Source organism: Lycium barbarum, chromosome 3 (assembly GCF_019175385.1).
Source record: "Lycium barbarum isolate Lr01 chromosome 3, ASM1917538v2, whole genome shotgun sequence".
NCBI classification, from domain to species: domain Eukaryota; kingdom Viridiplantae; phylum Streptophyta; class Magnoliopsida; order Solanales; family Solanaceae; genus Lycium; species Lycium barbarum.
Genome location: NC_083339.1, coordinates 9,591,272 through 9,618,395, shown reverse-complemented (window position 1 = coordinate 9,618,395; position 27,124 = coordinate 9,591,272). Strand labels below are relative to the sequence as shown.

Below are 27,124 nucleotides of genomic sequence, written 5' to 3'. Positions count from 1 at the left end.
TTCTCCACCTCCTTGAAATGGCTAAACAGGTAAAAGTAAAAGTTCGCAGCTTTGAGAAATCACAGCAAAAGAATATGCTGAGAAGAATAAGTTCAATTTGAGGCAACAATGAAAGTAATCTGGTTTATCCAAGATCCATTCTTCTGCTTTTCTTTCATTTTCCAACAAAACTTGGCGAACATTTGGAGCAAATTTATGAATTCTAAAAGATTCAAATAGCTTACAGAAAGGATGAAGTACAAATAAACTTACATCTAGGGGCTTAAAGAGGAACTGACCCATAGAAAACTACCTCTGCTGGCCCCGTCATGTATATATGGTTGTCTTTCTCACTCCACTCAATGTCCAGTGGCCCACCAGGCAAATCAACTGTACAGCGCTGCTTTAGGAACGGGGAAGAGCAATGAATCAAAGGAGCAGTCAGTAACAAATAAATGGAAAGACAGTCACACATACATGACATGATTTTCGTATTTTCCAGCATTAAAACCCGAAAGTAATCAACTCCTTACCCTTGCAGCAAGACCCTCGAGCACTGCTGCAACGACTACGGCACAAGCTCCTGTCCCACAGGCTAGTGTCTCACCTATACTCAAAAGGATAAATTCAACGTTATATTTAGCAAGTAACTCGGCCAATCTAATACATCAAATTATTAGTAGGGTAGAGGTTTCTTTTTTGTTCTAAAAACAAACCTGCGCCACGTTCCCAGACGCGCATTTTAAGGTGCGTTGGGGAGAAGACTTGTACAAATTCTGCAAATCAAACAACTAATTTCAATCTTAACCTAAATATTAAGGAAAGGAGCTGATCAAATGGTCACAAGAAAGAAGTGAAACAACATGAGCATAAGCATCCATATATTTATATTTCTTAATCCGAACCAATGGCAAGGAGTGCAAGAAACTACAGAAAGTGTGTGCATCCCCAATAAGCAAGCTACATTTTGAACATAAATGACAACCTTGAAGACCCTGCCCCCCAACCTATAATGATGTTGAAACTGCACCTAAAGCCCATTAGTTCCACTTTCTACAAATTGCTACTGGATAATGCATGCCAAATACCAAGCACTTGGTCACGTAACTTTAATAGGAAATGTTAATCCGGGTCAATAACCATGAACGGCTTGCCAAAAGTAGAGTACAGATAACCAAGCTGATTAACCAAAAAACAGAATCTCAAAATGCTCCCTCCCTCCACAGAGAGTCACAAAGGAAAAAACAGTTTCGAATTTTGGTGTGTAATCAACAATTCCAAGGTTCTGTTGCCCCGGAGTAATATCCAAATGGGTGGTTCTAAAACATGTCAAACGAAAAACTTTTCTATTCCTGGAGAAGTACAGCAGTTAGAATCCGCTTCGGTCACAAAAGTTATTGAACACAGCCAGCAATGAGGAACTGATGGAGATAAAGAAATCGGATAAAAGATGGCAATATATTATTGAATTAAAAGGCAAGCCCAATGAAATCATTAGACACTTGGAAAAGATTGGACTGTAATCAAAGCAGGTAGATAACTTATTCCGGCGGGCAGCAAGAGGAGTGCTGGGATGAAACTGGTTTGTACACACTTGTTTCAGAGCATGCAGGAGAAAGAAGGAAAAGAGTAACTGCTGGTATCAACCTGCGCTCTCTTCAATTCGCTCCTAATATTAGTCTCAGACTGGATTAAGCAAGAACTTGCTTAGACAGCTACAAGAAGATCTACCTTTCGTCCCCCTAAAAATGACTCTTATCAGTAAGCATCTTCATATTTTACACAAAGATCTACCCTTCGTCCCCCTAAAAATGACTCTTATCAGTCAGCATCTTCATATTTTGTTTTTTGAAATAACAGAAGCTAAAATATTTTGTGCTTACACCAGTCTTCACTTCTTTCAAAACCACATTATACAACGTAAACCAGTTCTGCTACTTTTAGTCCATTTCCAAATACTGAAATCGCATTTTCATTGTAAAAACCCAAAGAAAAGAACAATAATGTGAAACAAAAGGGATCTGTGAGACAAAAGCCCTGGATTTGGCAGATTTTCAAATGAAAATCATGCTAATGTAACATAGGCAGAGGATGAGATAGAGGCATCAAATATCTTGGTATTAGATTCAATTTTTTAAAAGAAAAGAAAAAAGAACATAACAAGGATGACCTTAAGATCATACTCATGCATCATTAGAGATAGTAAAATTTCGAAACACTGACAGATTTAAACTGACCTGTGTTAGTGCGAGCAGGAAACATAACATGATGCTCAAACTTTGGTCCAATTTCTGCTAAATTTAATTCATCTACTTGCAAATCCTGTTGCATAATAAGCAGAAAAGAGAAAGCAATCAAGACCCAGTAAATGGGAGAGACACACAAGCTCCCAGTGATATGTTTTGTTTCCTATTTTTGTACAAGCAGAAGCTTACTGTTAAGTAGTGAAATAATAAACAGATAACCACTAAATCCTTGTAATAGTAAACGGAATGACTAGCTTTTCATGAGGAAAAAGATGAAATTAATACCCTAAGAGATACTTTACTCCGGTTCTCTAAAGAACATAATAGTGATTGACTTGAATTCTTAAATAAAAGATAAGATGTTTAAGAGGCTGATTTACAGAGTGAACAGCTTGGTACAATGTTCAGCATAACAATCTTTGGTTATTATTTTCATACAATAGCATGCTGAACCGTTCTAATCAATTGTAGCACTATCTTCCTATGATTCCACTAGAAGTAGTATCAAATAGCACTAATCCAAAGAAAAGTACCTGGCTTTGTTCTGTACCAAAAGTGACACAATGAGGATTCCCCATGCTAACACACGTTACGTTCCATGCTCTTCCGTCTACATCTAGTCTTGATTTAACAGCAGATTGATCTCTATTAGGGGGAAGTTTAGTGGGCACATCTGATGCCTTCAGAATGGGTTCACCCATATCAACCCTAACCTGAAATTAGAAACAACAAATAAATTTGAACAGCAAAGCAAATCGGTGAGTGCTTTCCTATTAATTCAAAATGATCAGACATCAAACTTCAAAGGAAGAATATTTTCAGTGTTGAATGGATACAGCAAACAATATTCCTTCAATCAATCAATCAACAAAGTCAGTCCCAAACTAGTAGAGAGGCTATATGATCTCCAGTATCCATTCCGCTCTATTCATGCAATAGCTTTTTAATCTAGCAAATAGCTGAGAAAAATAGAATTTACCTTTCCATCATCTTGAATCTCGGGAACAATTAGTCCAGCCCCAGTGTGTATGGTGAAACTACAAGATTTAAAAGAAATGACACCAATCAAAATCCAGCATAAGAAACCATATTCGTCTGATGCAATCAAATGCTATTATTGAATTTAACAATATATCAAGACAGGTGAGCCGCAAAATTAATGTTGATAGTTAATTCAATTAATTAATCATATCTTTTACCAGAATCAGATTAAGCATACAGAATAATAAGGTGCAACCAATGATTCTTATCACTGTTTACTTTATCGAGAAACTTCTTTGGACCCCATGGTCATACTCTATGCAATTGCTAAAATTACAGCTTCCCAGAGATATATTTATATTCTGAATAGGGATAGATTAACATGAACCTTCCGAGCCAGTAGAATATGTTCATTTATATAGTCAATGAGACATTAACAAAATACCATCTAGTGTTTAGGAGCTTTCTGTACAGCTTTTCATGATACCACATTCAAAAGACAAGTCGAGCAAATACTATATAAGAAAAAACCTTAAACAATGTGTTTTATTCTATGTTGCTCGGGCTCGGGTGCGGGTGTCGGATACGGATCTAGAGGTCGGACTCGGAATGATCTAAATTTTAAGATTCGTGGGTACGGATCCGGGTGCGGGGATTCGGCAAAAAATAATTCAAAATTCTAATAATATAGCTACAAGAATATGCCTAGATTATGAGAGCTTTTTGTGGAGGCACTTACATATAGTTTGTACCGGACATGTGATTCAATCTTCCATTCTATTAGAGTGCTAGACTGCGTGCTCCGAGATGGACAATATTTCATCCTTTCTCCTACAATTTACACAACAAAGTAGCAAACTAAATATTGAAAACATATTAAAGTATAACAAAGATAATTAAAAGAATTTAACATAAAGCATAAGAAAACTTATCTTTTCAAGAGTTGCACAACTCTTGATCTTGCTCCACATCTTTGCCTCTTCAGTAATCAAGAGTTCCTTTTTGTTTTTTCAGCCATAGATGAAGAATTTTGAAAAGGATTGAAAAAAAAAAAAAGAACCAGTGAAGAGTTGCTCTTAGCATGTACCACCGAAAGATGCTTAGAAGAGGAAGAAGAAAAGTCTTCCGTCTTTGGAGGGAAAACAAAAATTTTGGGAAGTGTGGACAAGAAATGAGCATATACTAGTAGCCTTGTGGCTACCTCTGATGTTTGCCAACTTTGGACTAAAATGACGGTGTAGAGTACCTTTTTTGGACTACAGCATTAAGAGCCTGTTTGGATGGGCTTATGCGTATAAGCTGCAAACAGCTTATAAGCTAGAAAAAATAAGTTGGGGTAGTCTAACTTATTTTTTTTTGGCTTATAAGCTGTTTTCAGCTTATAAGCTGCTTTAGATAAGCTAAGTCAAATGGGCCCAATTATTTTTTTGAGTTTATTTTAAGCACAAAATGACTTTAAGCTAGCCAGCCAAACACTCAAAAAAGCTGAAAACAGCTTATAAGCCAATCCAAACGGGCTCTAAATGAGATTGGATATGTCATATGTGTTTAGTATATTATTTTATTACTTTAATTTATAGAGATTTGACATTTAAGTTCTTATGAATAATTACATTACAGGCCTTTAATATTCTTTAATTAAGTTTAGTTGATTAATGTGATTTATTTGAAAGTTATATAATCATAATTATTAATTATGTAATGTTAGGGGTCGTTTGGTAGCTATTTAGAGTTATGCAAGTATTAGTTATATATGAATTAGTTATGAAGAAATTTATGTTTTTATTTATGTAGGTATTAGTTATGCAGGGTTTATTTATTCACGTATTAGTTATTCCAACATTTACCATGCATAAAGTAATACATAGATTTCTTCATAACTTATATATGTATTAGTTATACGGGTTTCTAAACTGTAGATCAAACATCGTATTAATTTTATACATGAATAACTTACCTCCTAACTAGGTAAATTAATACGATGTTTGATCTACAGTTTAGAAACCCGTATAACTAATACATATATAAGTTGTGAAGAAATCTATGTATTACTTTATGCATGGTAAATGTTGGAATAACTAATACGTGAATAAATAAACCCTGCATAACTAATACCTACATAAATAAAAACATAAATTTCTTCATAACTAATTCATATATAACTAATACTTGCATAACTCTAAATAGCTACCAAACGACCCCTAACATTACATAATTAATAATTATGATTATATAACTTTCAAATAAATCACATTAATCAACTAAACTTAATTAAAGAATATTAAAGGCCTGTAATGTAATTATTCATAAGAACTTAAATGTCAAATCTCTATAAATTAAAGTAATAAAACAATATACTAAACACATATGACATATCCAATCTCATTTAGAGCCCGTTTGGATTGGCTTATAAGTTGCTTATAAGCTGTTTTCAGCTTTTTTGAGTATTTGGCTGGTCAGCTTAAAGTCATTTTGTGCTTAAAATAAACTCAAAAAAATAATTGGGCCCATTTGACTTAGCTTATCCAAAAAAAATAAGTTAGACTACCCCAACTTATTTTTTCTAGCTTATAAGCTGTTTGCAGCTTATACGCATAAGCCCATCCAAACAGGCTCTTAATGCTGTAGTCCAAAAAAGGTACTCTACACCGTCATTTTAGTCCAAAGTTGGCAAACATCAGAGGTAGCCACAAGGCTACTAGTATATGCTCATTTCTTGTCCACACTTCCCAAAATTTTTGTTTTCCCTCCAAAGACGGAAGACTTTTCTTCTTCCTCTTCTAAGCATCTTTCGGTGGTACAGGCTAAGAGCAACTCTTCACTGGTTCTTTTTTTTTTTTTCAATCCTTTTCAAAATTCTTCATCTATGGCTGAAAAAACAAAAAGGAACTCTTGATTACTGAAGAGGCAAAGATGTGGAGCAAGATCAAGAGTTGTGCAACTCTTGAAAAGATAAGTTTTCTTATGCTTTATGTTAAATTCTTTTAATTATCTTTGTTATACTTTAATATGTTTTCAATATTTAGTTTGCTACTTTGTTGTGTAAATTGTAGGAGAAAGGATGAAATATTGTCCATCTCGGAGCAGCAGTCTAGCACTCTAATAGAATGGAAGATTGAATCACATGTCCGGTACAAACTACATGTAAGTGCCTCCACAAAAAGCTCTCATAATCTAGGCATATTCTTGAAGCTATATTATTAGAATTTTGAATTATTTTTTGCCGAATCCCTGCACCCGTATCCGTACCCGGATCCGTACCCACGAATCTTAAAATTTAGATCATGCCGAGTCCGACCTCTAGATCCGTACCCGTATCTGACACCCGCACCCGAGTCCGAGCAACATAGTAAGAGATACAATCATATTGAGAAGCTGGAATCTAGCGGCACTATCTTGGAAACTTATAAGGGATGAGATCCTAAGTTTCTATGAAGCACTTTATTCAGTCTCTGGCCAATGGAGACCATCTTGTTCTATGGACAATTTACTAGCCAATTCCGAAAAGGAGGGACGGTGACTGCAAAGACCCTTCGATGAGGAAGAGATCTTGGGGGCAACTAAGGAGTGTAATGGGGACAAAGCTCCGGGTCCGGATGGTTTTAATATGGAATTCTACAAAAGATGTTGGAATTTTATCAAGATTGATTTGATCATGGCAATAAATTTCTTTCATTCTCACGAGAGATTTGAGAAAAGATTCAGTGCTTCATATATTGCTCTACTCCCAAGAAAGCTGTTGCAAAGGAACTAAAGGATTATAGGTCGATAAGTCTAATCGGCAGTTTCTACAAAGTGCTGTCCAAATTATTGGCTAACAGACTCAAATCTGTTAAGTGCAAGCTGATCTCCCCTTCTCAGATGGCTTTTGTAATTGGTAGACGGATTGTAGATGCCTCACTCATTGCAAATGAATGTAAACACTCCAGATTGAGGCAAAAAACAGGCTGGTATTTTGTGTAACCTAGATATCGAAAAAGCTTTTGACAATGTGCACTGGGAATTCTTGATCAACTTATTAAAGTGGATGGGCTTTGGGGAAAATGGGTCAGATTGATCCATTTCTGTGTTTCCACTGTCAAGCTGTTCATTATCATCAAATGGATCACCCAAAGGTTTCTTTACTTCACGAAAAGGTCTAAGGCAAGGAGACCCTTTCTCCCCTTTTCTTTTCACCTTGGTTATGGAAGGCCTAAGTAGAATGTTTGGAGCGGCAGAAGTCCAGGGGTGGATTAAAGGGTTCAACCCAAGTTTGAGGAACGAGGGAGAGAAGCATTCACCCACCTTTGTATGCAGACGATTCCCTTACTTTTTGTGATGCAGAAAGGGAACAAATCTTTTATCTGCGCATGGTTCTTTTGTTCTTTGAAGCAGTTTTGGGACTTCATATTAATTACTCCAATAGCGTTATTTACCCGGTTAATAATGTTATTTCAGGAACTTTGGGATGTACAGTAGGTTCTTTTCCTGCAAAATACATGGGACTCCATTCGGGGACAAAATCTAAATCCCTAGCAATTTGAGATGACATCTTGGAGAAGCGTGAAATGAATATCTCTTGCTGGATCTTTCTCTTGGGGGAAGGTTAGTGCTCATCAAGAGTGTACTAGATTCATTACCCACCTATACTATGTCGTCGTTCCCTTTGCCAATAGCAATGGTGCATAAAATAGACAAAATACGCAGAGACTTTCAGTGGCAGGGTAACAGAGAAAATGCGACCTTTAATTTGGTTAGATGGAGTGTATCTACAGACAGGAAGTCAGGAGATTTGGGTACTAAAGACTTAAATATTCAAAGTAAAAGTTTGCAGCTTAAGTGGCTTTGGAGGTTCAACAAGTGGAGAGATGTCACTGTGACAAAATATGGATTTCTCAATCCATGGATAACCAAACAACCATATCTCTCCAACACATGTGACATGTGGTATATGGAAGCATCTGAGAACTTACTGGGACATCTTTCAAACGCTTCCTTCAGTAGAAATCGGTAATGGTACAAAAGTAGGATTCTGGACAGACACTTGGCTGGGCTCTTCACCTTTAAAGGATCAATACCCTTTCCTATATACAGTGGCACAGAATTCTGAAACATTATTATCAGAATAGTGGTCTAACTCTGGCTGGGATATTAATTCAGACATAATATGAACAATTGGGAACTGGGAAGTGGACAACTTTTGCTCTTTGTTGTCTCAACTACACAGTTTGCCTCCCCTTTCTGTCCAGAGACGACTCTTTAAGCTGGAAGTGTGATGCTAAGGGATGTTTCTCTGTTATATCATGCTACAAGCAGTTAAGTCCTCCCCAAACTGAAAATTGGCCTTGGAAGTGTATTTGGAAAAAACAAAGCTCCTATGAAAGTGGAGCGTTGCACGGTTAGTGGCGAGAGGAGCTTGTCTCACACACGAAAACCTTCAGAGCAGATGTTTGCTTTGCAACAATGAAGCTGAAGATATCAACCATTTATTTCCTCATTGTAAATTCACATCTCAGATATGGAGTCTCTTTCTCAGTTTACAGGGAATTAAATGGGTAATGCCAAGAACAACAAAGGAACTATGCACTACAATGCTGACACTTGAAAGATCTTGGCAATGTGAAAAGGAAAACTTGGACTACCATCCCTGTGGTGATATGGCGGACTATATGGAAAAAAAGGAATGCGAGAGTTTTTGAGAGCAAACATGAATCTGTAACAGTTATGGGAAAACAGATGGGTAGGGGGGGAATATGGTTGGACTCTATAGGAAGTAGTGGAGTGATTATTGTGCTGTGGGATAAAAGAACATGGAAAGGGGAATATGTGGAGAGTGGGGATCAAATGCTCACTTGCAAATTCACTGGGATCAACCAGAATTTTTCCTGCCATCTTACTGCTGTTTATGCTGATTGCGCGAGAGTGGTAAGGAGGGAGTTATGGTGGGAGTTAGGAGCTATCAGAGGGTTATGTGAGGGTCCCTGGGTGGTTTGTGGAGATTATAATGTGACCAGATTCCCTTCTGAGAGAATAGATTGCAACAGAATTACCGGAGCTATGGCTGAGTTTTCAGATTGCATCAATGATCTGGAACTAATTGATCCTCCTTTATTTGGGGGATCTTTTACATGGAGGAGGGGTGTTAATCATAGATATGCTTCCAGGATTGACAGATTTCTTTTATCATCACTTTGGGATGAAAAGTTCTTGCAGATTAATCAAAGTCTACTTCCAAAAGTAGGATCTGATCACAATCCCATTATGCTTACTTGTCGAGATATGAACTTCAAGAAGACATATTTTAAGTTTGAAAATGGGCGGCTCAATGTGGAGGGTTTAGGAGTAAAGTGCAAGATTGGTGGAATTCTTTCAGTGTGAGAGGAAGACCAGATTTTGTGTTAGCCTCCAAGCTTAGTATGCTAAAAGACAAGCTTAAGGAGTGGAGCAAAGCTAACAAAAGTACTTGGAAGGAGAAGAAGGACCATATTTTGACTCAAATTAACAGCTTGGAAATCATCCAAGATCAAAGGCCTTTAATTGATGATGAGCTGGTGCATAAAGCAAATCTATCCTTGGAGTTTGAGGATGTAGCAACGAATGAAGAAATTGCTTGGAGACAAAGATCAAGAGTCCAATGGATTAAACATGGAGACAAAAACACTAAGTTTTTCACAGAGTGCCACTTCACATAAAAGATCCAACACAATTGAGACTCTGAAGATTGATGGAGAAGAAGCTACTGACCTTCAGGCCATTAAAAATTCCATCATGGAATTTTATCAGCAGCTGTACAAGGAATCCGAAGCTTGGAAGCCAGATTTTGTTTTACAAGGAAATCCTCATATTTCCTTCGAAGACCAACAGTTGATGGAGAGACAGTTCGAGGAGGAAGAAATCCTTGAAGGTATCAGACTATGTGCTGCCAATAAAGCTCCTGGACCTGATGGTTTTCCTATGGCTTTTTATCAAGGTTTTTGGGATATGCTGAAGGAGAACATAATTCTCACCCTTCAAAATTCCCATGCTCAACAGTTCTTTGAAAAAAGTTTCAATGCTACTTTTGTGGCTCTGGTCCCCAAGAAAGTAGGAGCCGTTGAACTTAGGGATTTCAGAACCATTAGTTTGATATCAGGTATGTATAAGATCATCTCAAAAGTGTTGGCTGAAAGGCTAAAAAGGGTGGTGAGCAGACTGGTTAACAAACATCAAATGGCATTCATAAGGGGAGACAAATTATGGATGCTGCTTTGATAGCTAGTGAATGAATTGATACCAGGATGTGAGGGGAGGTACCACGGGTCATGTGCAAATTGGACATTGAGAAAGCCTATGATCATCTCAATTGGAACTTCCTTATAAGTGTGCTTAGACAGATGGGCTTTGGCAATAGATGGCTGAAATGGATTGAATTCTGCATAAAAACTACCAGTTCTCTGTGCTTGTCAATGGAGAACCAGTTGGTTTTTTTCCAGCAGAAAGGGGACTCAGACAGGGTGATCCTATGTCCCCTTTCCTTTTCATCATTGCTATGGAGGGCCTTAACAGAATGTTGAGGATTGCTAATCACAACAGATGGTTGAGGGGATTCATAGTAGGGAACAGAGCTGGAGAGGTGTTGGAGATCTGACATCTTCTTTATGCAGATGACACAATTATTTTTTGTGATGCTACATGTCACAAAATCAGTTGTGACGTTAATTTTATTAGTTTTTCCAGAATATGTTTAGTCCTTCTAGGTTTAAATGGCATTTTACTTATTGTCACTTTAGTCCTAGTACTATTTCTAGTTTCTTTGCATAAAGGACACGTGTATTTAGAGAATTAGCTGGATTTTGGGTATTATATACCCGTTGTATAGAATTGAGCTCATCATCAATTGAAAAGAAATATCTGCTTCCTCTCTATTTTCTTTTCTCTCCTTCCCTTTTCTCTACTTCTCCATTGATGAGCTCATCGGAGCTCTTCATTTCGTCACAAATGAACAAGAGTGCTTCTCTCTTGTTCAAATGGAATCAGAACCGACGATACTCGGCCTCGATTCTGCTGCAATGTCCAATTACTATTACAATCATCCACCCCAAGTATCAGATATCTCAACCATATCTACTGCCCATTTGCACGATTCAACCGTTCCAAATTTCTATCCAGAGTCCTATAGGGTTGAGCTCACTACCGATTCATATGCTTATCACCAATCTCACTCTCATCAGCACTGTCCAGATTCCTTTGGAGTTGGCCTCATACCATCAGAAAACACGATTGGGTTTGACAACTTGCTCAACTTTACTGAGCAATTGGAGAAAACGGTAATTTCTCCTATCACTGTTGATTACACACATATTTGCCCTAATTTTGATGATGGAACACTATTAGAAAACAGTGTCGTAGAAGCTAACGAAAAATCCGCTAACGAATATGAAACGCTTGACCAAATTCTTCTAATGTATGGAATCCATGTGACTAATTTGCAATGGGATGATTGTGAAGAAGATGAGCCTATGGAGCTTGAAGGTGATGAACTTTCAGAAAACAATGTAGGCTATAAGTTCGATAAAAGTTTTTAAAGAAATTAACAACTCCTCTTTGAAGGAGAAGTTCAGAATGAAAGAGAGGACTCGGATGACGTTGGTTATACCAACATAGACAAATTAGAGAAATCAAGCCAGCCGCTCTTAGCAATGGTCAGTTCTGAGGAAATAGAGGACCAAAGAGAAATGGAGATCGAAGGTACAAAGGCTGGTACAACTGCTACTCCTTCTAACGGTAACATGTCGAGTGTAGATGCTTATGATTTAGCTTGTCTGCCGGAAGGGTATGTGAATTATTCTGATTGTCAATTTGTGCATTCTATTCATTTTCTTGCTTTGAAAATGGGGTTTGAATTGGCTGAGGTGTTTCGGAAGAATTCTCTGGCAAGTAGATATCCCAAATGTGGAGTGAATTGGCTTGTTTCCAAACTTTTCAATAAAAGTCGTGAAAGGGAACTAATCCACGTTAAAAATGTAGAGGTAACAACTGTGGAATTTTGGGAGAGCTGGTTGCTTTGTCATGTGGTTTTTAGACAGCTGTCTGAAAATGCATGTCGGCCTTACATTTTGTGGGTCAAAATTGCGGTTCTTTCGACACCTTTGCACTTTTAGCAAGTTCCATAGAGCCATCTGTATGTTTAGGTCCAAGCTATTTTCGCCCATCAAATCGTAAGGTGAAAATATTGGCATCAAGGAATAAAGACCATAAGATGAAGCCTCACAAAATGCATTTTGATTGTACAAGAAAGTTGATAAGAAATTCAGGACCAATTCCACAGTTGCAAATGGAAAGCTTGTTAGAAGGAGCATATCCATATTTTGGTTACCCAAAGAAAGCTATATTGCCAATTGGAAAGATGGAAAAAAATGAGCAGTTATCAACCGGTTCTGTTGTTTCTCTTCTCAATCGTTATGTATTAGTTCAAGAAAGAACAGTGTGTTGGGTTGTCCAAAAGGTTCTAAAAGGGATCTGTGCTCTTCTATTTGTTAAGGGGGAATGTAAAGCAATAAAAGCTTTTGAACTTATTAGAGCCAGAGCATTGTTAGCGGAGATAGTGGCAAATGATGTGTGGTCAAAGGCTGTGGAGAATGCGTTTGGAGCTTATACCCCATGTGGAACAAACACTCTAGTTATCTGTGTTTCTCATCTAGTCCTTTTGGCCTTGTGCTTAAACCGAGTATGGAAAATGACGAAAGATCTCTCAGTCCAAGGGTTCCGCTTGAGGTCAAATTACTATAACTACATGTTGGGTCTTTTAGCTGCTTATTGCACTGCTGTGACCTTGTTTAGATTGGTCATGAGAGTGTCAGCCTTGAACGTAGATGGACAACTTGGTCTTGCCCCATATGAGATAATCTCTTCGACTATCGAGATTCTTGCTTGGTTTTCTATGCTAGCAATGATTGTTCTCGAGACAAAGGTATATATCTGTGAGGCCAGGTGGTCTGTTCGGTTTGGAGTAATATACAGTTTGGTGGGGGACGTGGTGATGCTTAATCTTATCCTGACTGTGAGAGAGTACTCTAATGAATCAATACTATATTTATACATCAGTGAGGTTGCTGTCCAGGTATTGTCTGGATTGCTGTTGCTGTGGTCTGTTCGGTTTGGAGTAATATACAGTTTGGTGGGGGACGTGGTGATGCTTAATCTTATCCTGACTGTGAGAGAGTACTCTAATGAATCAATACTATATTTATACATCAGTGAGGTTGCTGTCCAGGTATTGTCTGGATTGCTGTTGCTGTTTTATATTCCTAATATGGAACCTTATCCCGACTACTCTCCAATTCGAAGTAAATGTTTCAACAACACTGTGTATGAAGAACTTCCTGAAGCAGAGCAGATTTGTCCTGAGAGGAATGCGAACATATTTTCCAAATTTACTTTTTCATGGATGAATCCTTTTTTGAAAATGATTGCATGGATGAATCCTCTTATGCAACTTGGTTATAAAAGACCATTAACATATAAGGATGTGTGGGAACTGGATATTTGGGATCGGACTAAAACTCTAAACAACTAGTTTCAAAAAAATTAGGCAGAGGAGTCTCAAATACCTAAACCATGGCTTTTAAGAGCTTTAAATCATAGTCTTGGAGGAACCTTTTTTTTTTTTTTTTATTTGAGATGGTGACAGTTAGTCTATATATCCACAGGTTTACTACATCCAAAAGTGTAGTCCCCCTCCAAAAGTGTTACAACTTACATTGCCCTGACTATTACATTATATCATAACCAATCTAATGCTGTGTAAATATCTACTGTCTAATCTATCATTTCCTGCTTACACCAAAAGTAGTATAATCCTAGGCAATTTAACTTCAATCTCTGCATGCTACTCTGTTTGTCTTCAAAGCATCTCTGATTTCTCTCCTTCCAAACTTTCCACCATATACTTGCTGGGACAATCTTCCATCTCTCCTCCTTCTTTGCTGCATTTCCATCTCTGTTCCAACACTTCATCACCTCTTTTATGTTACCTGGTTTCACCCATTTAATTTTCCTCATCTTGACAAAGATCTGCCAAAGCTGGTCTGTCCACTTGCCATGTAAAAAAAGATGGTTGACTGTCTCTGCTTGTTCTCCACATAGGTAACACCTAGAACATAGTTGGAAGCCTCGCTTGTTCAAATTCTCATGAGTCAGAACTGCCTCCTTTGCTAATAGCCATGAGAAACAGTTTACCTTGTAAGGTACTTTTGTTCTCCAAATCATCCTCCAAGGCCACCGTTCCACCTGAGTATTTGTTGAGTTCAAGTCTTTGTATGCAGATTTGACAGTGAAGCACCCTTTGCTGTCAAGTCTCCATACCAAAGTATCACTCTCCTCTGTTAAGTTGTTAAAGTGGGCAACTGTGTTGTAGAAGTCTGCTATCCTTGGCATTTCCCAGTCATTCAAAATATCTTCTAAATTGTAAATTCCAACCCTGACCTGTCCACATTTCAGCCACTGTAGCCTGTTGAGCTTGGCTTAAGGTGTAGAGATCTGGATATAGCTGCTTCAGAGATTCTTGACCACACCACTGGTCATTCCAAAAGGACACCTTCAGTCCATTCCCAATTTTAAAGTTTGATCTGGTCAAAACCAATGGCCAGAGATTTCTAATGGATCTCCATATACTGCATCCATATGGAGTATTCACCATCTCTGTCATCCATTTATCTTCCATCCCATATTTTGCAATGATCACCTCCTTCCACAGTAAGTTTTCATTTGTTGCAAACTTCCATAGCCATTTCATCAATAGGCTCTTGTTCTGCTTAGCCAAATCTCTGATGCCCACCTCTCCTTCTTTCTTACTGATTGTCATTTCTTCCCAGTTGACAAAGTGGAATTTCTTCTTGTCCTCATTTCCTTGCCAGAAAAAGTCCCTTCTCAATCTATCTATCTTTTTGACCATATTCACAGGAACTGGAAACACAGACATCATATAGGATGGCAGTGCATCTAGTACACTGTTCACCATGGTCAGTCTCCAAAAGATACTGACTTTTCCAGTTTGTCAGTTTCTTTTCACACTTCTCAATCACCCCATTCCATATTTCCTTAGATTTGCTTTTTGCCCCCAGGGGCATACCCAAATAAATTGTGGGTAATTCACCCACTTTTCCTCCCAGTGGGGAGACTTCTAGAAGGTTGGCAATGGTGCTTCCCAGTTCATTGGAGCACTTATTCCAAACCGACTCTTACACTCTATGCAACAAGGTGATCCACCATGGATAGGCTACGTCTATGCATCCACGAGTTTTGTTGGAGTGGCGTTTGGTGTTCTCTGTGAAGCTCAGTATTTTCAGAATGTCATGTGTGTTGGATTTCGCCTGAGGACTACTTTGGTTGCAGAAGTTCTCCGGAAGTCTTTGAGTTTAACCCATGAAAGTCGGAAAAGTTTTGCATCAGGAAAGATAACCAACTTGATGACAACAGATTCTGAAGCATTTCAGCAAATATGTCAGTCACTGCATACTATTTGGTCAGCTTCCCTTCAGATTAGTAATGCATTGGTTCTTCTTTACCAGCTATTGGGGGTTGCAGCACTTCTTGGTGCACTTATGTTGGTTCTTGTGTTTTTGGTACAAACATTTGTAATAAGCAAGATACAGAAATTGACGAAAGAAGGATTACAACGTACATACAAGAGAATTGGTCTCGTGAATGAAGTATTGTCTGCAATGGACACAGTCAAATCGTATGCACGGGAAAATAGTTTTCAATCCAAGGTTCAGGGTGTTCGGAATGAGGAGCTGAGTTGGTATAGGAAAGAACAATTACTAGCAGCGTTGAATAGTTTCATTTTGAACAATATTCCTGTTGTGGTGATTGTGATCTCATTTGGCGTATTCTTCCTAATTGGAGGAGATCTAACACCAGCAAAGGCATTAACATCTCTATCCTTGTTCGCGGTGTTACATTTTCCACTCTTCATGCTTCCAAATATAATAAAACAGGTTGTTATTGCAAACGTATCGTTAAAACATGTAGAAGGCTTCTCCTAGCTGAAGAGAGAATACTTCTTCCCAATCCGCCTCTTGAGCCTGGACTTCCAGCAATTTCAATCAAGAATGGATGCTTTTTATGGGAATCAAAGGCCGAGACACCAACATTGTCAAACATCAATTTGGATATCCCAATTGGTAGCTTAGCAGCTGTTGTTGCGGGCACTGGAGAAGGAAAGACATCGCTAATATCAGCAATGCTTGGAAAGGTGCTTTGGATGTTGATGTGGGCAGTTCATCAGTTCTCAGTTTCCAGGCTTTGATGATCCTCGAGGACAAGGCTAATTTAGAGAGGGATGGATTGTCACAAAATCAGTTGTGACATTAATTTTATTAGTTTTTCCAGAATATGTTTAGTCCTTCCAGGTTTAAATGGTATTTTACTTATTGTCACTATAGTCCTAGTAATATTTCTAGTTTCTTTGCATATTTAGTCCTTATTTATGTTATGGGAAAGGACACGTGTATTTAGAGAATTAGCTGGATTTTGGGTATTATATACCCGTTGTATTGAATTGAGCTCATCATCAATTAAAAAGACATATCTGCTTCCTCTCTATTTTCTTTTCTCTCCTTCCCTTTTCTCTACTTCTCCATTGATGAGCTCATCAGAGCTCTTCATTTCGTCACAAATGAACAAGAGCGCTTCTCTCTTGTTACACTACACCAGAACAAATTAGCTTCCTTCGAATGATACTGGTGATATTTGAAGCCACATCAGGATTGAAGGTAAATTGGAATAAAAGCAATATTTTCCAGTCAAGTATTGCAAATACAGGTCTTGGCAAATATCTTGGTATGCCATTGGGGTCAAAACACAAAGCTTTGGAGATATGGGATGGAATCATTGAAAAAACAGAAAAAGAAGTTAGCTTTGTGGAAGTCTCAGTATCTTTATCTGGAAGGGAGACTCATTTTGATAAAATTCTATGTTGGATGCTCTCCCAAAATATGTAATATCTTTGTTTCCTATACCAAGCAAGGTAATTGACATCTTAGATAGATTGAGGAGAAATTTCTAATGGAATGGTAATAAGGAGGGCAGGAGTTTTCATTTGTGAAGTGGGAGACAGTTCAGAAGAATAGAGACCAAGGAGGTATGGGGGTCAAGAATTAGAAGCTGCAAAACAATAGCCTACTTATGAAATGGCTATGGAGGTACAATGAGGAGCAACAAGCTCTCTGGAAGGAAGTTGTCCAGCAAAATTTGGCGAAGAAGGACACTGGAGTACACATCCTGTCACAAACACTTATGGAGTGGGGGTGTGGCGATCTCTTAGATCTTTATGGCCTGATCTCAAGAGAAACTCTTGTTACAAGGTGGGAAATGGCAGCAGGATTTTATTCTGGAAAGATAATTGGTTTTGCAATGGAACACTAAAGGAGCTGTTCCCTGTGCTGTTCTCTATTTCCATTAATCCTGAAATAACCAGTGTGGCTGAACTTTTGACTCAGGTGGGAAATTTTTTGGGCACAAATACTGAAGCAGATACAATCAGATGGAAGCATCATATTGATGGAGTTTTTTCAGTAGGCAGGGCTTACAAAAGGGGAGTGTTTGAACTGGCAGAAGTTTCAACTGGCCCATGGAAGCTTGTGTGGAAGAACGTGGCACCAACCAAGGTGAAATGTTTTTCTTGGTTGGTGGCAAGGAGAGCTTGTCCCACACATGAAATTTTACAGAAAAGAAGAATTCAAATAGCATCTAGATGCTCTATGTGTCAGAAACAAACAACCATTTGTTCCTTCACTGTAAAGTTACAACTCAAGTTTGGGCCTTTTTTATCAGTTTATCCGAGGAAAGTTGGACCATGCCAGAAAACACAGCAGATCTTTTAAGCTGCTATACCAGAAGGGGGGTAGCAAAAGTCAGAAGATATGGTGGAGAACAATTCCAGCTTGTATATGGTGGAACATATGGAAGGAGAGAAATGACAGAATTTTTTAAGGCAGATCCAATTCCATTCAGAAGATCAAATGGAATTGTATTAGTTCTTTATGTTTTTGGTGTAAAGAAAATAGTATAAAGGATGCATTACAAGTAGTGGATTTCATAGGACTTCTATAATTATTACCACCATGTAGCTCTCTTTTTGGAGGTGGCCAGCATATCCCTTAATGCTGAGGAATACAAAGTTACTAGTTTCAAAACCAAAAAAAAAAAAAAAAAAAAAGAGAGAATCAACTACAGATGTATATCTTCTCTTTTTTCTGTGTGTGCAACAGGTCTATTGCAAACGACTTAGATGCCATAATTGACTTCCAGAGCTCATTACACAATTTGTAATGTAGCCTCCTTTTGTACTTATTTTACAGCATTCTCTTATTGCTGAAGTTGATATTTTAACTTTAACAACTAAAAAAAAAAAAAAAACAGAAGAAGAAGTGAAAAAGGAAAAGCAAGCAGTGTTGCTTGGCAGTCCAATTCTAGGTATGATCAAGTTACGGAAGCACTATTATGTTCCATGATGGTTCATGATATTTGATAATCTTAGATACGTCAACTCATCAAGGAAATTCAAACTGTACCTCTTCAGATACCAAATATGTAAGTTTTAAGAAGCTCCATAATCCCAAGAAGGTCAACATAAAGAAACAAGTAATAAAATAAAATAATTTCAAAAAACGTAAATATATAAGGCAGATATATGAGGCTCTATAAAGAGAATGTAAACACCTTCTCTTTCCATGTGAGTTCTCAAGCTCAGCTATAAATTTGGCAAGGCATCGAATTCCATTACCACACATCTGTGTATAGAGAAAGGATTTATTCGTTAACAATCACGAACTTCAACTTCAAATAGGAGGATAAATGACAAGGCATTTCTGGTCACTCAGTAGATGCAGAGAGAAATTTTCAGACTTCCATTCATTCTATATCCGGAGAAGGAAAAGAAAAGGAAGATAACAAGAAGGAAGACCTAGTTACATACTAATAGAGCAATTCTGTACTTCGTGAAACTAAAAATGATGCATGTTCTGCTATTTATTCCATTCGAAGGGGGCATATTTTGCTGCAAACACGATTCTTCAGATCTTCTAAAATCTGTTTTTTTTTTTTTTTTGGACTGAAAAGGGAAAGCAATGGCATGCATAACAGATAATTGACACAAACAAAAAATAAGAAACCAAGAAGATAAAGATAGACCGAACGAAAGCAAGAGGGTTTCCACCACAATTCAGCCCTTTCTTCTATCATAGATATACAGACACAAAGACCCAACTTTTAGAGGTAAAAATAAGCCAAATTACCCTTCCTGAGACAGAGATGCAATCAATTCTAAATTTGAGGACTGTGTAATATTACCTCTGGCTCACTTCCGTCTGAATTGAAGATCCTCATGGTGTAATCAGTCCCATTGACACCCGGCATTGCAAATATCACACCATCAGCACCAATCCCAAAGTTTCTATCACATAGTTTCGCAGCTTTATCAGGAGTGACCTTAGGTTCTGTTGTATCTCTATTGTCAACCTGCTCAGGACAAGCATAGAGAAGATAAGAATCTAATCAAACACCCAACTAGAGAAGAAAAACAACAAAGTACTAGAAGAACCATGCCTCTTTTCCCCTCATATATTTAATGTGTACTTCCCCAAATATCAAATGCCAGTCATGGACTGCTAGTCGTGATTCACAAACACAGGATTTTTGTGTCCGAACCTTAAATTGTGAGCTTGATCAAATAGATAACATAATGAAGTTTCGACATTTAGAACTGTCAGTTGTTAACTCTTTTTTTTTTTTTTTTTTTTTTTGAAAAGGTAACACTTGTATATTTATCCAAAAATCAGACCTGCCACAAACAGTTACAGGTCTCATAGTTACAAAAGAGTATTCAGAAGATCTTCAATCCTATAACAAAAACTTATATAGAACCTAAGACATCCATAAATGATTCTAGATCTTCCATATACTCCTGTTTACACCAAAAGTAGAATAAAGCAAGACAGTTCATTTTCATCTTCTGTAAAGAATTACACTTATTTTCAAAACATCTAAGGTTCCTTTCACTCCACACAGACCACCAGATGCAAGCTGGTATAATTCTCCATCTCTCTTTGTGGCCAGAAAGGTTGGCATAACTATTCCACATCTCCAGGATTTGAACGATTTTCTCAGGCATTATCCATGTTAACCCTTTCAAATTGATGAATAAACTCCATATCTAAAAGGTAATCTTGCAGTGAATAAAGAGGTGACTAACAGTCTCTGCTTCTTCACCACAAAAGAAACACCTTGGACTAAAGTTAAAACCCCATTTCATGAGATTTTCCTGAGTTAGTACTGCCTATTGAGGCAATTTTCCAGAACCTAAACCTTTCAGTGCCAAACCAGTATAGCATTTACAAACCATAGTAGAGGGATTAAAATCTCTGTGAGTCTTCTTCCGAAAAAGGTCGATCTTTAAACAGGCCGCCACTAAGGTAAAAATTCATCCTTTTCACTTTCTTTCTTTTTTTTTTTGAAACTGAACCATCCTTTTCACATTTTATTGAACAAGGAAGCAGCTTTTAGCATATTGGGACGACATGAAAAGAGAACCGCAAGATGAATGAGGTAATTCAAGAAAGAGTATAAACAAGAAACAGAAAGCTCCAAGGATATACTAAATTAGAATAAGATAACTTCAGCATATTTAAAGTCAAAAACACGGGAAAGATAATAAAGTACTCCTTTTGTTCCAACTTATATAGAACTCTTTCGCATTCTGGATGTCTCAAAGTGTTTTACACCATTCTAATATTATTATTCTATACAATGCTCTCTGTATCAGACAAATTTTTCAAACAGAAACTAACTTCTCAACTGAATTCAATTATTTTCTTCCACCACCAGTCTTCTATCATACACAAGGAAAAATAACATCTTAAACTTTGTATTACGTCAAACACCATCATATAAGATAGAAATGACTCATTACCAAAAGATTTCATTAGACAAACTGTGAATTTGATCATTAGTGGAACTAGTATTTAAATGGAAAAACAAAATCAGTAAAACGTGAAAAAAACGATAGATTTACATCAAAAAATAGACATTGACCGAGATAACTGGAAACGAATGCAGCAAGTTTCATCTTTTACTTTTTTACAGCATACTTCCAAAATTCCTCATAAATTAGAAAAGCAATATCCAGTATTGAGCATTGCATATATATGTATAGTGTATGTATTACCAATATGAAGTCGTTAGTGAAACTAGCATTTACAAAGAAAGAACAAAATTAGTAAAACGTGAAGAAAACCATAGCTTTACATCAGAAAATAGATGCAGTTGACCAATATAAAGGGAAATAAATGTGGCTAAGTTTTACTCCCCTGTTGTATTTTTTCATCATATTAATATGAGAAGAATTGCAACTTATAATATTTTTTTCATATAATTTTCAAACATCTAAAACGTAATTTTAAAATATTGATTTAATCTCATTCAATGTAGATTAGTCAAATTGACTCTCGAGAACATACACATGACAAGTAAAAGTGAACGGAGAGACTATCTTTACGTTCACACCATACTTCCGAATTCAAGGGAATTAGAAAGAGAGAAAAAAAACAATTTTCATTATTGGGCATTGCAAATATATATATATACATATATATGTGTATTACCAAAATGAAGTCGTTGCCGAGACCGTGGTACTTGACAAAGTGAACAAATCCGGTTTCTTTACGATCCAGGAATGAAGTATTTTGCGGAGCTTCGACTTTCATTGAAGATGCTGCAGATATGCTGAACTTAGGGCATTGTTTGGCGAATTTGAGATTTTTTGATTGTGGAGTTATGGGAGAAGAGAATCGAATGGGATTCGCGGAAATTGAAGAAAGAGAAGGGCGGCGAGTTGGAGTTGTCAGAGGTACTGTAATGGCGGCTGCTATCGCCATTGCTCAGTTAGGAGTTCGACAAAGTGAAATGTTTTTCACCCTTTTATAAAACAACCGATTTAGTGTGATCATCTGTTACCTTTTTTTTCACTTGCCTTTACTTATTTTTTAATAAACATGTGCTGTTTTTTATCCTATATTTTAAACTAATAACTCTACTAATATTCTACCTTCTTTTTTTGTAATATGGTAAATTTATTCTACCTTATTCTTCAAATCATTGGTATATGATATTATGAGACGTCAAAAAATAAAAATATAATTTATTAAACTGTTATAGTTATCAAAATAGTACAGTACATTATAATATAATACAGTATTATTAAATGATACATAACAACCATTCAAACAATTAGCGTCTTTGCTACCTCCCCACTATATTACTAGTTGATAGTCAACAAAAAGTATATTGGTTTGAGTTGGATTCGAAGATCTTTTATTAGTCTTGGGTGTTATTGATCATTTTATATCGAAATTTTAATATTTTTTATATATTTACGTAGAGTATCCACCAGTTAATGGGTGCTCGAGCACAAAACAATAATACATGGGTCCGCCCCTGAAATTAGTCTCGCGTTTCTCCTTCAAAATACATCTAATACTACTAGTGTCACTTGGTCCGTGCTAAGCCCGAGCCCAAACCGACATTAAAAATTCAGTTTGTAGATATTTTTTCTGCTCTTGGTTGTTTATTCTTGTAACATTAGTTTGACATTTTCGAAAGACTTCTAAAGTGTTACTCGTAAAGTATAAAAAACGTATGTTAAAGGAAAACATTTATCTTAGTTTATATATTAGATTTTTTTAGGAAAAAAAATCAATAATTGAAAGCTCCTCTAATTTAATTTTTTGAGATTAAGTCACGATAATCCAAATTGAGCTTTCCATATGTTAAAGTAATTTCATTTGAGTTCTTTGAATTGAACTCATATTGGCTAACTTATTTTTTACCAAAACATATTTTGCAAAATACCGGATAATTAATATGTTATATAATTTAGGACAAAATAGTTAAGTTTAACATGAAAAAAATTATTACTCCTAAATTATATAAAATGTATTATCCGATTTTTTACAAAATATTTTAATAGTAAAAAAAAGTAAAAAATATATTTTTTGCAATTGTCTAGTATTATTACTGTATCGAGATCAAATTAGATTTCTTTAAATACAATGTTTTTTCAAACATTTTTAGAATATATATATATATATAATATCTCATAGTTCCTCTTTTAATATAGTAATTTATTAGATAATTTTATGTTAAAAGTGCGCGCACATAAAATTTGATCAATTAACACCATATTTCGGAATTCATTTTTCAATTGAGACGGAAGAGCTATTATTTACATTTTTGATAAAATTTAAAAGTATTTAACAATGATATATTGAAACTAGTTTAATACTATTTTCACATTAAAAACTTCAAATACGTACGAGTATGCTTTGTGGGGCCACTATAACATTTTTCATGACATCATCTTTTTTAGTGACATAAAAAAAAAATTAAAAACTCTTAAAATTTACCAAAAATGTATGATAATTTATAAAGTCATAAGAATTTCAAGTAGAAATAAAGAAGGATAAAAAAAATTCATGTGAACTACAAAAAAAATAGAGATTCTTCCTTATATATAGTAGTAGTAATTTAATGTGAATGATTATTCTTTGTGAATTTTCATAATATATAGGTGTCAATTCCACTGTACTAGGTGAAGGAACTACCTGCTCCAAGACATAGATTAAAAGGACCACAATTGTGAGCTTGTGCATTATGTAACAGTCCAGTAATTCATTTCTCACAAAATGCATATTATTAGCTCATTGACCATTTGTTGTTCCAATTTCTAAACTAGTTGAAATCACTTATATGAATTCTTTGTACCCATTCCTTCATACTAGATTATCTTTATTATATCTGCCAGTATATATAAGAGCCCAAAAATCAACTTTTACATGCCTTAGCCAAACCCCAAAATCTTGTGTACATTTGCTCAATAATGCAGATCAACTGTTCGATGAATTGCCTAAACGAAATGTAGGATCTGCTACATCTTTAATTAGCCACTTTTCTAAACTGAATCAACACAAGAAAGCAATAACTATCTTCTCAAGAATGTTTGAGTTGAATATTAAACCCAATGAATTCACATTTGGCAATGTAATTCACTCATCAGTTGTTCTCAAAGATCCCAATTTAGGAAAGCAATTTCATGGCATTTCGATAAAACTTGGGCTTAACTCAAATGTTTATGTAGGTAGTTCACTTTTGGATCTTTATGTAAAGCTAAGTGGAATTGAGGAAGGTCATCGTGTTTTTAACGATACACATGAACCAAATGTGGTTTCTTACACGACTTTATTATGTGGTTATCTTAAAGAACAGAGGTTTAATGAAGCTATGGACATCTTTAGGATAATCCCGGAGAGAAATGTCGTTTCTTGGAATGCTATGATTAGTGGGTATAGCCAGAAAGGACGTAACGAAGAGGCTGTTAATCTTTTTATCGAGATGTTGAGACAAGGAGTTGTACCTGATCAATCGACGTTCCCTTCTTTGTTTAGTGCAGCTGCAAATATGGCAGCATTGGGAAGGGGGAAAAGTTTTCATGCTTGTGCTGTGAAGTATTTGGGTGGTGAGTTTGGTGTTTTTGCAGGCAATTCGCTTGTTAGCTTTTACGCGAAATGCGGGAGCTTAGAAGAGAGTTTTTTGGTCTTTAATCGACTTCCTGAAAGAAATGTTGTGACTTGGAATGCTCTAATATGTGCTCATGCTCAAAATGGGAGAGGGAAAGTAGCAATCGAATTGTTTCAGAGAATGAAAGATATGGGAATTAAGCCGAATAGTGTTACTTTTCTTGGTTTGTTATTGGTATGTAGCCATGTTGGTCTTGTTGATGAGGCTTATTCATATTTCGAGCAGGCACGAACTCAGGATGCTAATTTGCTGAAACCCGAGCACTACGCGTGTATGGTTGATCTGTTATCGCGTTCAGGGAGGTTTCGAGATGCTGAGAAATTTATTCATGATTTGCCTTTTGATCCAGGTATAGGCTTTTGGAAGGCATTGTTAGGAGGTTGCCAGATTCACTCGAACATGAAGCTAGCGGAACATGCAGCCAGAAAGGTATTGGCTTTGGAGCCCGGAGATGTTTCATCATATGTGATGCTCTCGAATGCACATTCTGCTGCTGGAAGATGGCAGAGTGTGTCTATCATAAGGAATGAAATGAGGGGAAAAGGGTTGAAGACGGTCCCTGGGTGTAGTTGGGTTGAAATCAAATGCAAAATTCATGTGTTTGTTACTGGAGACAAGAGACATGCCCACAAGCCTGAGATTTATGAAGTTCTTGGGTACTTCCTCGAGCATGCAATGAAGAGCCAAGAAACTGATCTTCTTCAAGAATTTTAATACACAGCTCCACGTTTCAATTGCCGTCCACCTTGTAATTCTTGATGTACTGCTGCATAGTTATCAATGAACTGTAAAAATAAGTTTGAAGCTATACTTAGCCAACTTTCTCGAGACAATGAGGTAAGATGAGCTACGATAAGTTAAATGGGGAGAAAGACGTATTATGGTCTTGATGAATGATTATGCCACAGGCACACGGTTGCTTCAGTGCCATGAAAAATGTTGTCAGCTATAGCCAATCTAATAGGCTGAAATAATGCAATTAGACTCATATATTGTGGCATCTGAACAAAGATCAAAACTCAGCCTCAAAAGGAACTGCAAAGTGTTGTGAGCTGCTCAAAGTGGCATGCCTGTTGTAAATGCGGCTCAGCAGCCTGCACAGGTTTTGTGTTCACAACTAGTCACAAGCAGTTGTTCATTAGCTTCTTTGCTTCCTGTTTTCGCCTTGAACTTATTTTTTTAATGATTTGCATGAGCCCCGGGAATTGAGCCTTTAAAGGAGATCTTGCCATTGACATACTCTAGTATCTTCAGTCTATAGTGTACATTATACAATTATAGAAATGACAGTAATGAACAATTGTACAAAGAGTATTATTAATTGTACTATAGAACTTGGGCCTATCTCATTGGCAAACGAATTTCTTAGCTTTCTACTGTGAACACGTACGTGTAGAACACTACTGTTTAGCAAGCAACGTGGACTCTTCATTTTCCCCCAAATGGACCAAGCTGCTTTCCCTTTGTTCTGTCCCTTTTCTCTTCATTTGGAGGAAAGCCTTTGGGAAAGTGCCCTCTGCCCTTGCCTTCCTGCCAAATTCGAATTATTCATCGTGATCTAATCCCGGCGAATATATTGTTGATCGTAGTTTTGTCAGTAAAATTGGTGGCGTTGGCTTCTCAACCAGGATAAATTATGATACAGGTCATGTGGGAACACTTTTCTGCACAGACTCTGAGTACCAAAGGTCTGGATTGGTCTCTCTAAAATCTAACATTTATGCATTTGGGATGATTCTCTGAATTATGCTTGTTTTTCTTATGTTCCTTCATGGTGAGTGGTGACCATGTAAGTGGTCGATTCTACTTCTTTAGAGATTATTCATTAAGAATTCATTCTGCCTCTGAAGTTCTCTTTCATTTGTGCTTTAATATCTTTTTATTTTAGTTCAGTATTGATGATTTTGGGTATTTGATTTATGCAAATGTGGTCCTTTCTTTCTTGGTTGATTCTGAACATGTATGTGGTTATTTGTTCAACGGAAAAGGGCCTAAAATACCCTCAAACTATTAGAATTGGTACAAAAATACCCTCCATCCACCTTTGAGCCCCCAAATACCCCTGTCATCCACCTATAGGGTCTAATATACCCTGCCGTCCACCTATGTGGTCTAATATACCCTTATTTCGAACAGTCCCATCTAATTTATGACGTGTCGTGACAAAATTTAATTGGTTACCCCACATAATTAACTAATGTAATTAATTTTAAACTATGTTGACCGGATCCCAGCCCACCTACTTGACAAACCCGACCTGGCCTAGGTATACCATAATTAAGTATTTCCTGGTAAGTGCGAAAGGAAATGGTTACCCATCACTTATG

The 27,124-nt window shown here is 36.8% G+C and overlaps 2 protein-coding genes across 3 annotated transcripts; one reads left to right on the top strand and one right to left on the bottom strand.

Moving 5' to 3' along the window:
• Nucleotides 1-50: 50 nt before the first annotated feature.
• LOC132630214 (diaminopimelate epimerase, chloroplastic) lies at nucleotides 51-22,140 on the bottom strand. 2 transcript variants are annotated; one of them, XM_060345799.1, is made up of 9 exons: nucleotides 21,827-22,140; nucleotides 19,518-19,685; nucleotides 18,888-18,958; nucleotides 3,205-3,262; nucleotides 2,759-2,938; nucleotides 2,217-2,301; nucleotides 696-755; nucleotides 513-586; nucleotides 51-382 (listed from the first exon to the last, which is right to left on the bottom strand). In XM_060345799.1, the coding sequence occupies exons 1-9, from the start codon at nucleotides 22,097-22,099 to the stop codon at nucleotides 263-265; spliced, it is 1,089 nt and encodes a 362-aa protein (XP_060201782.1). In that variant the 5' UTR covers nucleotides 22,100-22,140; the 3' UTR covers nucleotides 51-262. The 2 variants fall into 2 exon arrangements, with proteins under 2 accessions (XP_060201782.1, XP_060201783.1); XM_060345800.1 differs by having other exon boundaries at nucleotides 51-379; nucleotides 21,827-22,138.
• Nucleotides 22,141-23,757: 1,617 nt separating this feature from the next.
• On the top strand, nucleotides 23,758-25,605 carry LOC132630212 (pentatricopeptide repeat-containing protein At5g42450, mitochondrial). The gene has a single exon (XM_060345796.1). It carries the CDS (start codon nucleotides 23,970-23,972, stop codon nucleotides 25,509-25,511), a length of 1,542 nt encoding a protein of 513 aa, XP_060201779.1. The 5' UTR covers nucleotides 23,758-23,969; the 3' UTR covers nucleotides 25,512-25,605.
• The last annotated feature ends 1,519 nt before the right edge of the window (nucleotides 25,606-27,124 follow it).

Bases quoted from the DNA above. Each gene is read 5' to 3' on its own strand.
- LOC132630214 (XM_060345799.1), bottom strand. From the start codon at position 22,099: ATGGCGATAGCAGCCGCCATTACAGTACCTCTGACAACTCCAACTCGC. The intron at 2,939-3,204 runs GTAAATTCTATT...TTCTAATTTCAG, and splicing joins AGATTCAAGATGATGGAAAG to GTTAGGGTTGATATGGGTGA. The intron at 2,302-2,758 runs GTACTTTTCTTT...ATTATGCAACAG, and splicing joins TTGGTACAGAACAAAGCCAG to GATTTGCAAGTAGATGAATT.
- LOC132630212 (XM_060345796.1), top strand. From the start codon at position 23,970: ATGAATTCTTTGTACCCATTCCTTCATACTAGATTATCTTTATTATAT.